Consider the following 15179-nt stretch of genomic DNA (forward strand, 5'->3'; position numbering starts at 1 on the left):
TCTCTTCCCACTCACCACTACTTTTGCAAACTATTTTACTTCTATCCAAAATATTCATTAAAAATACTAGCTTTTAATTAACTAAATATTATGATCTAAGAACAAATCAGTTTTGGATTTAGATGATGAAAAATGTGCACTCCTAGCTTTGTAAAGATCTTTAATTAAATGAAGAATTTATTCTAGATATACTCAGAGGAATGATCATGATGTCAAATAAGCAGATACAACAGTCAACCCATGTGAATATCTCAGCAATTTAGCTTCAAAATTTGGTTAGTGGGTACAGTAATTGTAATTATTAAATGGTATTGAAACACATACCATGTAACATTATTATTAGTAGTAGTATAAAATAACCTCACTCCTGACAGAAGAATTTGGTGTTTATCACAAAATTGTAGTGATGGTGATGATGTTTATATGGCCCACTAACCCCACTAGTCACAAGAGCCTATAAAAAAATGAAATAAAAACCACTATTTAGGTTTATTGTTGGGGTCCATGCCCTCAATTGCCTAACTTCAGTGTGCACCCCACCACGCACACATCCATGATTTCCTCACATTGAAACAAGGGCTAGTACAAATTATTATTATAAAGTTCCAAAAGCTATTCAGAGCAATTCTTTAATTAATTAATACTACCACATTACTCTGCGTGCCAGAACAAAATGATAAATAATACTACTACCATAGGCAAAAAATTAATAATGATTGTGAAAGAAAAAAGATTAGTCCTTGTGAGAGAAAAATGAAATGAGTGAGATAGGCTTTTTCATTTGTTCACCCCATTCTCCCCCATTTGTTTTTTTTTTCATTGTGAAATTTTATTTCTGTTTTGCAGCATATAAACACATATAAACATCTCACATGGAGGAAAACCCCACATCACCATATCCCATTACATCTCATTACTTCTTCTCCCCAAGATCATAAAATAAAATATTATAAAACCTATATAATATAAATATTACTCCCCTATGGTAAATTAAAGTTCTGGTTTTTAACTTTTTTTTGAAAACTTGGATGAAAAAAAAGGGACAAAATGAAAGTTGAAAATCAAACTAAAATTAAAACTCATTTCTTCCATTGTATAATATAGCATCATCAGATTAGAACAACCTCAACTCCTTGTTCTCTTGTCAGCAGCACCATGATCGCCAATTTCTTCATATCACATAATATTGCAGCTTGAAGTATTCTCATCATTGAAAAAGTTGGAATATGGATCTTGAGAATGTGGAGGAGGGTAATTATAAGGTGGAGGATACATGTAATTCACAGCCATTGGAGGCCTTGCATACATCATTGGTTGAAACCTATCATTTCCACCAGCTGGTATTGCCCTTTGTTGGTTCATCATAGCAGCCATGTATTGTTGTTGTTGATAAGGATTTGCAGCCATCATTTCTGGACCGCCACCTCCTCCACCACCGCCTTGAAAGTATCCGACAGGACCAGGACCGCCTCCTCCACCACCGCCGTTCATGGCGGCTGCAGGAAGGCCTTGAACAGCTGGCATGTTACCCATTGGGTTCATCATTGACATGTTGTTTCCCATGGGACCTCCTCCTCCTCCTCCTCCTCCCATAGGAATGCCACTCATGTTGTTACCACCACCCATGGGGCCCACATTAGTCCCATTCATCATACTTGGATGATGATTATGACCACCCATGTTTGGAAATCCATTGTTCATCATACCTGGAACACCTTCACCCATTCCATTTACCTTTTTACCCCCATTGTTATTTGGAATTCCACCATTACCACCACCTCCACCACCATTTTTGTTTCCATTTTTACCCTCTTGCATTCCACCTCCATTTTTCCCACCATTGTTTTTATTACCACCACCTTGATTTTGATTCTGATTGTTTCCACCACCGCCGCCACCACCACCACCTTTCTTTCCTCCATTCCCATTTTTACCATCATTTCCACCACCCAAGCCATGAACTTGAACAGGAACAGCTCCACCACCACCACCGACAGCACCGCCTTTCTTACCATTAGCTCCACCATTTCCACCACCACCCTTTTGAGCATTCATAAGTTGTGGATTCATCATCATTTGAGGAGGAACACCACCACCATTTCCCATAGGAAGTTTCATCTTATTCAAAGGATGATGTTGTGGATTATTATCCATTTCATCATCAAACTCATCATCAGAATAGTCATCATCAAACTCTTCATCAGACAAATCATCATCTTCAGGCAAATTGAACTTAACAGCTTTCATGTTTGGGTTTTGATGATTTGGAGGTGGCATCTTCATGTCCTTGAATTGAGGTAGCTTCAGATCTTGAAACCCTTTCATCTGCTGAAGTTGTTGAAGATGCTGCAACTGTTGCTGAAGCTGTTGCTGTTGTTGCTGCTGTTGCTGAAGTTGTTGTTGAGGATTTTGTCCTTGTTGATGATTCTGGCTTGGACCCTTTTGCTGATTTGGGTTATTTCCACCCTTTTGACCTTTGTTATTGTTGTTGTTGTTGTTTCCACCTCCTCCTTTTCCATTGTCAATTTGCATGTTGTTCTGGTTATTGTTGTTACCCTTTGGAGCACCCCAAAGCTCTGCATGTTTACCTGATTTTGCAAGCTTCTTGATGAGAACATTTGGGTCCACATTCCCAGAAACGGTCACCTTCCCTTGTTCAGCATCTATCTCAGTAGTAAAAACCCCTATAAAATTACATTAAATAATTAACATATATCTACTGATTCAAGATATGGGTGCTGGAAAAATGATATTTTTTATCCTTTTTCTTCATATATTAGAATAAAAAAATCATTTTTTAGTATAAATAAAATGGTGGTGGTGTGACATTATTCATTTTTCTCTTCACAAAATAAAAGGGAAAAAAAGGGTTTTTTTTAGTGTATGAATGTGAATGAAAAGGGGTAAATCAATTAATTTTGTACAAGTAAATTAGTAAAGTGAATCTCAGAAACATTACCATCAATCTTCTGCAAGATTTTCTTAACTTTCTGCTTGCAACCGTCACAGTGTATGTTCACTTTGAGAACACATTTCTGCATGCACAAGCAATCCCAAAACCAAAAACAGAATAAAGAGTAAATTTCATCGTAAATAACAAGAATTACAAAAAGTTATTAAAACAACACACATCTTTTACTTTATCGGAAATGACATATACATAGAAACATACAAGACAAAAAAAGGAAACAAATTTCAACAAGTTAAAGCTTAAATGAAAACAGTTCAAATGTTGAGACTATGAAAAGAAGAAGAACAAAAAAAATGAAAGATTTGGTGGAGTATGGTATACCTGTATCTTCAAAATCTCTTCTTTACTCATGTCTTAATCTTCTCCAATGGACCAAAAGATGAGAACAGATCTGAGAAAATGTGATAGCAAAAGTAAAAAACAGAGAGAAAATAAGGTTTGAATGTTTGGTGTAATGGTTTGGGAAGCAATGAGAGAAAAGAGAAAAGAGTGTCTTAGTAAGAAAGAGTCTGAAGAAGAAGGCTCAGACTTGGAGAGAAATAGAGAAAGAGAAAAGGGGTTTAAAAATGGTGGGTAGTCATCAAAACGAGTCTGTATTTCAGGGTGAAAGGGAGAGAGAAAATTTGGAGATTTGATGCATGAATGAGTGAGAAAGAAGAGAGAGAGAGAGAAGAATGGTGTTGAAAGCGTTCACTCTTAGTTTTGTGGCATTATTTATGGGAGTATTTGGCAGATAATCATACTTCTTATTCAAATAAATAAAAGCAATGCTACCAACAAATAATAAACTGAGCAAGTCTAGCGGATTAATGCAATTCAAAATTTAATTTAAAAATTATTTTAATTGAAAATAAATAAGAATAATTAAATTGCATTAATGCATAAATAAATAACTAATGCAATTCAAAAATTCAAAAAATCTCTTATAAAAATGGTAGAAGAAAAATCTCAAAAGAGTCTTATATTTAAATAAATACTAGAATGCGTGAGATTATGTCATTATACTTCTTCTAATCAATTTTTTTTAAAATATCTTGAATAGTCACTGTTATAAACAAAAACGGACTACATTTAAATAATTTAATGTTATTATAATACACCCTTCATTGAATTCAAAACATTATAAAAATACGAACATAATCTTTAAAGTTTAACACAATTCTTACTTAGATTCTTTAAATCTTACTTACTTAGATCATTAAAGTTTAACCATTTTCACCCTACAAGGAAAATATTTTACTAACAATCTCACAATTCAAATTGAAGAAGAAACTAAACCACTATCGAGTTGAATACAAAATATTGAAACTTGAGTAGTTATTTTTAACAAAGTCAATAATAATAATAATAATAATAATTCTCACACTCTAAAACAAGCACACTAAAAAAAAAATTATAACATAAACAAGTGTTTATCTATTTGAACTCTAAGATGAATTGAGAAATTTGAATCTGAGTTACTCTTTTTTTTTTTCGATATTTTTCTCTTTCAACCTTTAATGTTTGTTTATAGTGAAAATTTGAACTTTAATTTTGTCCTTGTTTAATTCTGAACTGTATCTTGTTCCGATTGAATTTGTAAATTATTCAGATTGGTTATGTTCATATTTTATGTAGATTGAGTTTGCAAATTATTCAGATTGATTATGTTCCTATTTCGTGTAGATTAAATTTGTAACTTCTTCAAATATAATATTCTTCAAATCTTAATCAAATCTCAACTTAGTCAAAAATTATAAATATGAATCAAATTTTATTTTAAATTTTGGTTATTTAAAAAATCAAAAGATAATTAATAATTTTTTTATATCCTTAAAAATATAAATTAAATGAAATTTTATTTTATTTAATAAATAAAAGATAAAAATACTAAATTATATAAATTTATTATTTTTTTAATATTAATATTCGAGGCTAAAAAAAACCATAGTCCAAGGTCCAAGGAAAGAGGGAGCAGTATTCGTTCTATTTCTTTTTAATTATCAGCTTTACAAGACATACTAGTGTATATTTATTTATTTTTCATTTTCAAATTTCAAGATACATTAATTTTTAACTATTATTTATCAATTATATTTGTATCATATAAATTATCCTCTATCTTATTATAAATATTGTTTATTTCACCTATTTTAAAAAACAATTGTAAATAAAATAGATAAATTAATAATTTTATTAAATCCCCCTTGAATGTGTTTTTTATTATTATAAATGAAAAAAATAAAATATAAAGCTTGGTAAATTATGTACATGACATTAATTAGAGATATAATTGGGGTACATAGGATTAATATTACATTGATAGGTGAAATGACATATGTTTTTAAGAAGAAAAAAATTTGATAAACCCCTTGGGACCCTCAAGTTTTAATGGATGGTTTCCAACATCAAATCATTCAGTGGCATGTTCTTTTTTATATTTAGTTATATTGAATTAAATTAATTTTCGAATCGAAGCACCGTTAGTGTGATCCAACAAAACTTTCAGGCATTATAAATTTACTCTTTTTTTTTATTTACAATAAAAACGCTTATTTTGCACATAAATAATACTAGCTATGGTCCCAAAAATAGTAATAATAAGAAAGTTATATATATGAATAAGAAAGAGAGGAAAACTGAGTGTATTAATAAAAGTCAAATGTATACTAGTAGTATTTTTTATTTAAAGAAAAATATATATTTAATTTTTTATTAACTACAATTATTTTGACTTTATGCAAAATTGAAAGATCGACATATATTACCTCCATCTCTTTTTATATGTATTTATTATTTATTTTACATATAATTTATTTGGTTGATATTATAAGAAAAATGTATATTTAAATTTTGTTTATTGATTACAATTATTTTTACTCTCTACAAATTTGAAAGATAGGCATGTATTACCTCCCTCTCTTTTTATAAGTATCTATTAGTTTTTTTTTTTTTTTACATATACTTCATCATCTAGTTGCTATTATAAGGAAAAAGTACTTTAAATCTTGGTAAGAATTATTAAATATTTTTTAAAATTTGTGAAAATCATTTTTTGTTTTGTTTTGTTTTGTTTATAATAGTAGTTCAATGAGGTATTAAGAAAAATATGTAGTCAATTTAATCTGTATATATTTAAAAACTAACATTTGTATTTTATTTTATTTTTACAAAAATATTATTTATATTTGAATATGTCATATTTGACATTAAATCTTATAAGATAAAATTAGTAGTATTATTAAAAAAAAAATATTTAAAGAAGAAAAATGTATTTAGAAATTTGAACGATGTCTCTTTTTGGAAATATTTTTTTTCCTAAATAATGTTTATAATTACGAATAGAGAGGTAGTACATTGGTATGAATAATTCTTGTGTGGTCATATACATATGGACACTTTATTTATACACACAAAATAAAAAATAATAATAATTAAATCATGTATTTTTAAAATGATTAAATAGTAAGTATTTTTTTATGTATTTAAACAATATATTTAAATGTTTCTGTCAACATACCAGTTACACGTCTGATATAATGTTCTTTTGTATGAATTTTATCTTCTTAATTTATCAAGTCATCTATATCTGAGTTGGCTTCTAGAAAGTGTGAGTCAATACGATTCCATCATCATTGATCACTCACTTTGTGTCAATTAAGTTTCTCAATAAAAATGACAAAATAATATGTCATCATTAATTTCTTTTGAGAAAAAAATATTTCTTACATTCAATCTCATAAAATAAAATAAATATGAATTAAATCCATAAATATAAGTGATGTAAATTGTTATTAATTATTAATTTAATGAAATTAATGTTCTTACAATAACTTCATCTATATATTACTCATTTCATTATAAAATAAATGTTGTATTTGACCTTTTAACATATATTAATAAAATGAATAAAAGATAAAATATAATTTTTTATCAAATTATTCCAATTAATAATTGATATATCTTAATTATCATAAATGTTAAGTGAGAGAATAATAAATTAAGAGCACTAAATAGTGAATGCAATTGAAAAAAAAAATAGAAATTAAAATTGTATTATAAATTAAACATGACAATCTTTTCGAGACATTTTTTTAAATACAAAGATTATTTTAAGACATGAGAAATAATAATAAATAAAGTGATATTTTGTACTCCCAAAGGTATTCACTCATTTAATAAAAATAAAATTATCAATTGATATAAACCCCTTTTTCAAATAAACCCCTAATTAAGGTAACCAATATCTTAGAATATAAAGAATCAAAATTAACTAAATTCCTTTGTCTTTTTTAGATGTTGCATTTGCATAAATTTTTTGTTCATATTTACTTGACAATTTCAAATTTCAATACAATATTGTTGTTTTGTCAATAATGTCATTTGTTATTTATTGTGGAGATATAAATATGTAAAATGAGATAATAATTGTATCTAACTATTTTACCTATATTAAGAAAGAAAAAAATTGTATTTTTAATACTCCTTCTGTTCTACAATAATAATCTTTACATTTGCAAAAAGAAAATAATATCCCAGAAAGACTATCACTTTTAATTTTCTAATTGAATAATCTAATAGATATTATATGCATCATTCTCAAGTTATTATTTTTTTACTTTGTATTTATGTTTAATAGAATACATCGATGATTAAGAACAATAACTTAATAATATCATCCTTATTTTTGTTTCATTTATCATTTTTTTCATAGCCTATATGAAATGATCAAATGCGATCATTATTGTGAGGCAGAATGAGTGAACTATCCTTATTAAACATTGAATTGAATTGTTATATTTTACACAAATGCAAAGTGTAGAATACTCCTCCCTCCTTCTCAAAATATGAGGCAAAATAAGTCAATTCACATTTATTAAGAAAATTAATTGACCTTATTTAATGTTTTAAAATTTACCAAAATTATTTGTTTTGTTTCCTAAAGTACTATTGATTTTCTTAAGTTTGTGAAAATAACTAAGCATCGTTCCAAATATAAAAAGAATAAATAGAGTCACTTGAAAATATATATGCATTTTTAAATCCACTTTTGAATTAGAAAATTTAGTTGTGAAAAAGATGAAAATGAATTCTCTAACTTTGATGGTGGATAACTTTGATAACTTTAATGTAATTAAGGAAAAAAAATAGTGATAAAAATTATTTGGATGAGAAAGAATAATTGATTGTGAGAGATACAGGAACAAAGTTACTAAATATAGATGATTGAAAGGTAGACAATCTCAATCCGAAAAAGATAAACTCTATAAATATTATAAGGATATTTTTAGAATTAATTAAACATAATTAAAGTTAGTATTTTTTGTTTATAATTTAGAAAAATTATATATTTTTTTCTTATAATTTGAGACTGAAAGAATATTAACTCATGAGCGATCAAAAAACTATTAATTAGATTTTATATATGAAAAAAATAAATGAAAATCCTAAATCTTATTGAAAATCAAAAGAGACAGTATTTTTGATTTAATTTTTGTTGTTGTAAATATGATAGTGAGTGTTGGACAAATGGGATATCATTTTATCTTTAAAAATTAATATTACATTTATTCACAAAAATAATTTAGTAATAGCCATACATAAATTATACTCATCTATTACACTATTAACTCCAATTAATATATATTGCATACATATTATAGACAGATGAAGTATTTATTTTATTCAATTTCTTTCAATAAATAAAATAAATAAGTATATCAGGAAATATAAATGCTTTATCGTAACTTATTGTTATTAATTATCAATAAAACACAAAATGAATAAAGTATGGATTAATTTCTGATTGTCTAAGAAAAACCCAAGTTCTAGGTATATTAAATACAGGGAAATAAATGTTTATAAGTGCTTTAAGGGCACTTATCAAGACACCAAAAGTAAAAATTTAATATTGAAAATTATGCATTCAATTTATTAAAATTTTAAATAAATATTTTTCAAATAACACTTATCTTTAATTTTATTTTTTATTTCTTTAAGTTATGGTATAAGGATACTTGTTTGTACTGTCATTAAAGATAATATCTCAAATGAATATATAAAATTGCAAATCAGTTTAACAAAGATTATCCTAAGTATTCCATTTTCCTTTGTATTGTTCATTTGTTTTTCTCTATTTGTTTTCATGCGAAAAATAATCGTTAAAATTTATCCTCCATTTTAAATCTAAATTTGCGATTGATTTTTATATTTTATATTTGTTATGAGATCAAAAAGATTAATTGCATTTGAGTAAGCTTTTTAATAAATGTGAAATTAACTATTTTTTCTTTTGGTCAAAATGAGAGAGAATATATAATTCAGTTCAAATATATGTGTAATTATATTTTTTTGTTAATTGCATTTGACTAAGCTTTTTAATAAATGTCAAATTAATTATTTTTGTTTTTGGTCAAGATGAGAGAGAATATATACATTCAATTCAGATACATGTATAATTTTTTTATATATACATAAATTTCATTTTTCAATGTTTTTTAATTAAGACATATTATAATTATGATTGTACGACAACCTCATTAACCTATCGACTTAAATTTGTAAATTCATGACATGAAATTCAAATCAAAAAATCTTCTTTTAATGTAAGTAACATTAATTAATGATAATTTCCCCACAAAAACTTGGTACTAGTACAATCACAATGACATAAGACCTAAAAGATGATTTAACGTTATTTGCATTCAATATAGATAATAAATAAAGTCTTTTTTATTAAAAGTAGTAATGTAACTCCGAATTATATTTTGTTAATCTTTCATATATAGTTATGAAGAGATGTGAATAAATTCTGTCAGAAGTTATCTTCCAAAACGGGTGATAGAATTAATATAAGAATTAATTGTGGAGAAGGGCTAAGTCGTAATTTCGTAATGAAAATTGGTTTTTGACACATTTGCACGAATGCATTGGAAGTGCAATAACACTCACAGGTCGATATCATCTTACTATCAATGAATTCAGCGGTCTAAAGTTTCAACTCTTCTAAATTGCATATAACTTTACTCATTTTCAAACCTTCGTCACTGTTCAGACTATCATAACTTTTTTCATTTTTCCTTTGCAGAAAAACTATGGTCCCCACTCCAACTGATCAGTTATTGAATCAAAATGTATCTTCTTAAGTGGAATGTTTATTTAATAAAACCACTTATTGTATTTTTTGCTTACAAATATGCACTTGTGCACAGTGCACTAACGGGAGAGTGGACGAGTAACATATTTAAATGAATGAGTGCAACTCATTTTTATTTGTCTAAATTTTTGGATAATCTATCATTTTAATATCAGACTAATGACTAATTAGAGCAGTGTTATTGTAATATATGACCGAGTCAAAAATTAAAAATTCTCTATGACTTTATTCAATTATCTGTCACTTTAAATTTTATTGTTAGTTCTATCAATTGTGTGACAAGTACGTATACGTGACGTCGTAATGTGTCAATCTCTCGCATGTGTATCTGATTAGACAATAATAAAAATGCTATAAAAATAATCAATCGGTAGTGGGAATGAGATGAGACGATACTTATCTCACCGTTATCGAATTCGACTATCACGGAAGAGAAAAACTCGCTATTTTCAACGCGGGAAAGAGGGAGAAGGTCGTGACTAACATTGCCGATAACGGTCAGAATCGGGATGTTACAACTTCAGCTTGACAATATAAGTCTGGTGACATATAACGTACTACCTTGGTTGTCTTTGATGAACCCAACATGGATTATGTTCATTTGCCTCTGATACTTAAGCATAACAAGAAGTAATATGTTCCTCTGCCTCTAATGAGCATGACATGTTATTGCATTTGCCTCTGATAATCTCATCAAGCGTTTAATCGTTTAACTCTAAACCTTTATGTATCATTTGATAAAGTCAACATCTTTGGTAAAGTTAATGTTTTGAAAAAGTCAATGCCTCTAGAGAGGTCAATGCTTTGACAAAAGTTAATGATCTGGTGATCTTCAAGGCATCATCTGATCATTGTATCCTCCATCTATGTGCATCATTTGATAATCATCCAAAATCAGCTTGCTCTGGTAATTTGTATCTTCTGATAACTTGATTGCTTTGATGGTCTATAAGACAATACTCTGAATGTTCTATTATCTGACCCCATGCCATTTGCTTCCTCCGGTTTTCCTACAAATTTCAAGGAGTGATTTCTAGGATTCATTTATGAGCTCAACTAATAAATTTATCTTCAATGATTCAATTGCTGAAACTCATGAAGATACATGTCGTCTTTCTGCAAATGAAATACATAGGCCATACCCTAAAGTGCAAAGGCCATACCCTAAAAAACCTCCAACAGACATTTGTTCCTTATATTTAAGACGAAATGGTTTTGTAGAAAGAAAAAAAATACAGAAAAACATAGAACGAAAAGGGCAGTTCTAAAAAAGTCAATAACATTTAAAAAAATATGCATGAAAAATCCTCTCAGTAGAGAGTTATTAGAATTAATGTAAATCAAGATAAAGTGTTTTCATACACTTGAACTGATATAAGATTAAATATGTAACATCTTTTCAATAAGAGTAAGAATCATAGAAACATACTTTGAGTCAAATTAAATACAAACTAGAACAGATGTAGATGTAAATCATCCCGATAATTACACAACTCTTTCATCTTCAAAGAGGTACCTGAAAAGGTACAGTGAGCCTCAACGACAAAATGACAGTATGTTAAAGAACGGTTCTTAAAACGAAAACCCTGATAGACTAGAGAAAAATATTCAAAGTTTGAAGAGGTAGAGTAAATTAATAATACTTGTACAACTATTTATGGAAAGAATGAATTAAACAATTGATTGTACTGAGACAAAATCTGTCTATAAGGAGAGGAGTAGATGTAACTATCTTAGTTCTTTATAATTCAATATTATCTCTTCTAATTCTCTTTTAATAGTAAGTTGAATGTTGTGATAAAATAATGTTTTTTTAAATAAAATTTAAATATTATTAAAAACAAAAAATACAATTTAAATCCACCACTTTCTTATGTTTTCCAACACCTTCATATTTGTCTCAAATCTAAAAGTTTAATAAAGAAAAACATATTTCAACAATAGTATCAATTATCAAACTCCGAGGTATCCTTTGTCTTACATAATTGTTTCTATTACCGTATAGAAATCAAACTCAAAAATACCAATTATCAAATTATGAGATGAGATATCATTTGTCTTACATAATTGTTTCTACCACCATATAGAAATAAAGCTAAAAAATGTAAGACGATAAAAAAAATCCCAAGACATCTCCAAAGTTGGGAGTGTCATGGTAACCAAAAGTGATAAACTTACATACATTTTTTATTTTGAATAATTTATTTAACTGTAATCAATTCTTTGATGATACGATCAAATATGCAATTAGGAACACTTCAACAATAAAATATATGTTACATCAATGTTACATAATTCAATAACATTTTAATCGATATAAATTCTATAAAATTGACCGTTAAATTTAAAATTTATATCTTATAGATTATAAATGTAAAATTTAAAAATAAATTAAAATTATTTGATATATTATTAAAATATATCACAATCAGTGTCTCATATATTTTTATTAAATATGGTTAATATTTATGAATCTCACTCGTCAATCTAACAACATTGAACCCTACTTTGGATACTTAATTATTAAAATGTTTTTTTAAGCAAGATATTTAAATGTTTAAGCAAGGCTTATCTCAATGATGCTTAAGGTGCTTAGGTGGCTTAATAAAATTAGAGATTTTGTCATGTTCATCTATAAGGTGGCTTTTGTCAAAAAAGAAATTAATCTATTCGGTTTGCCTATTCTTAACAAAAAGTAAACTCCCCTATGAAATTCAGTGGGAGTGCCAGAAATTATGGGTATTCTTCCTCAAGCATTGGTGCCAAAACTTGTGTGAATAAAAAATCGAGTTTGTTGTCACATTTTTAGGCCTTTTATAAAGTAATTATAAAATAAGTTGTAATTCTTTTATAAAAAGATAAATAAACTCTCACACAATTATAAAAAATTAAATTCAAATAAAATAAGATATCAGTTAATATAGACCTTACGATTAATAATAGAGTTACCAATTAAATAAATATTGCATGATCAATTTTAACACGAGTAAAATTGACCAAAAATAAAAGCAACTTGAAAACCAAATAAGATAATTTATTGCTTTTCCCCTTTAATTTATGCACTTTATTTATTTTTTGTCACACAAATTTTTGTTGTTTGCCCTTTTTAAAAGCTTAAACGTATTCAAATTAAAGTCTTTATATCTTTCAACATGTCGCATTACTTGTCAAAGAGTTAAGTAATAGTGTCAAATTAAAGAGCGAATTAAGAGTTTTTTATTTATTGCACTAGTTAGTATGAAGAAAGAGACATTGGAGTTAATTTTATTTTATAATAAGGCATTGATTGTCCTTTATGAGACCCAATTATGAAAGTGAACAAAGTATATGTCTATTATATGTACTTGTCCTGTGCTCAGAACCTAATTTGTACATATAATGCAACACCTTTTAGACGAGTATGGTTGATACCAGGCTAAATAATAGGTATGGAGGGTCTTTTGGGGATTCTTTTGACCTCAAACACTACCTACCAAATATAATAGTTACCTTATTTACATGGCTGAATTTAGTATAAATATTTTCAGGAGCTAAATATTAAAAATATATAAATTAAATTGTTGATAGTTTATTTTAAAAAATTGAATTTTACGACATTTTAAAAAACTAAATGTATTTATAATTGATTTTGTACTCGTAAATATACAAATGATTTTTTTTAATATAAGTAACTAATTAGTAATGTTTAAGAAATAAAAAATTTATCTTTTAATTTATTTATGAGTGTTGTCTTGATAATTTTTATTGCAAATAAAACTTTCTTTAAAATTATTTTAAAAATTGAAAGTGACAAAACAAAATAATAGATTTATCAATCAAATAATATTCTTTTTTTACTTTTCTATTTTTATAATTTTTAACATATAAATTTATTTGGATAACTAAGTATATATTATTGGAGTAGGTAAATATAATAATATACTTACTTATTTGCAAAAAAATTAAGTCAAGACCCCCATAAAAAAACACTTAGTTTCGTCCATTGCTTGGGCACTAAAATATGCTCTCTTTTCTTTTTTTTTCTTCTTCTTTCTTTTCTCCTTTTACAAAGCTTTCCACATGCACTTGAAATACATTCATACATTGATCTAAAAGTAATTAATATAATCAACTTGCAACTAATTACTTTCAGAAAAAAGATTGAGATTTTTTTTTAATAATGGCGACACAAATGATCATTTTATAATTTTCTTAATTAGATTTTGAATTACGTTTTTTAAGATTACAAAATCAAACTCTTACCACTGAATTAATACCTCATTAGTCTACAACTAATCATAAATAATTTTTAACTACCTTAAATAATATTTAAACTAATTCTATCTAGTTGCGTTGCACAAATTGATTATACTTAATTCTCCCCATATTCTTTTGTCAACAACGAAAATGGTTTTTTTGTTGTTAGTTGTTTCCCGCAATTACACAGTTAAAACGTCAGTAGTTGTTCAATCTTGATCAAACAAACAATAATCCAAATTTTATTTTTATTTCATAATTTAAAATATATTAAACTTGATTCTAGATCGTCTGATCTTAATCGAGCGGACAGTAACGTATAATAGCGTGACAATGTTCATTCGCTGAAAGCAGCAAATCGTGATCCGTGAGGAAGAACCCAACCCTGAATGATTATAAGAAGAAAAACCCCAATCCAAAGAACTAATATAGTGTTTGGAATGCATGATAAAATCTATAAGCCCATTTAATCTAACGATTCTAAAAGACTAAAACCATGGTCTTTTGCGGATAGGCCCTTCCATATTTGGGGATATGATTTTACAAATTTTGCCTCAAATGTTCTATTGTGAAATTACTTAACTAGCCATGCAATGCCATTGCTATTTACACGAATAATTCAGTAGAGAACAACATATTGCCTTAATTTGGACAGTGATTGCTGAACAAGAATAAGAATTTTGCACATTGTGAGAGCAGGGGAAAGAAGGGTATTTATTGAAGAGTACATGTGTAGTTGCATCTCACACAGGGCATGTTCATTATTGCACTAGATTTTAGCAAAAGTATATGTATGTATATATGGAAATTAATAATGGAGTGCAAGTTTAGGGAAGC

General features: G+C 27.3%; 1 protein-coding gene across 1 annotated transcript; it reads right to left on the bottom strand.

Moving 5' to 3' along the window:
• Positions 1-873: 873 nt before the first annotated feature.
• Positions 874-3694, bottom strand: LOC101497548 (heavy metal-associated isoprenylated plant protein 32). The gene is made up of 3 exons (XM_004486090.4): positions 3293-3694; positions 2960-3035; positions 874-2684 (listed from the first exon to the last, which is right to left on the bottom strand). Exons 1-3 carry the CDS (start codon positions 3320-3322, stop codon positions 1177-1179), a joined length of 1614 nt encoding a protein of 537 aa, XP_004486147.1. The 5' UTR covers positions 3323-3694; the 3' UTR covers positions 874-1176.
• Positions 3695-15179: the final 11485 nt, after the last annotated feature.

The sequence above is a fragment of the Cicer arietinum genome, chromosome 1 (genome assembly GCF_000331145.2).
Source record: "Cicer arietinum cultivar CDC Frontier isolate Library 1 chromosome 1, Cicar.CDCFrontier_v2.0, whole genome shotgun sequence".
Lineage (NCBI taxonomy): Eukaryota > Viridiplantae > Streptophyta > Magnoliopsida > Fabales > Fabaceae > Cicer > Cicer arietinum.

What these genes read in the sequence shown, in the direction of transcription:
- LOC101497548 (XM_004486090.4), bottom strand. Translation starts at nt 3,322, where the DNA reads ATGAGTAAAGAAGAGATTTTGAAGATACAG. An exon ending in AAGAGATTTTGAAGATACAG is followed by an intron (nt 3,036 to 3,292) that starts GTATACCATACT and finishes TTGTGCATGCAG; the next exon opens with AAATGTGTTCTCAAAGTGAA. An exon ending in AATCTTGCAGAAGATTGATG is followed by an intron (nt 2,685 to 2,959) that starts GTAATGTTTCTG and finishes GTAATTTTATAG; the next exon opens with GGGTTTTTACTACTGAGATA.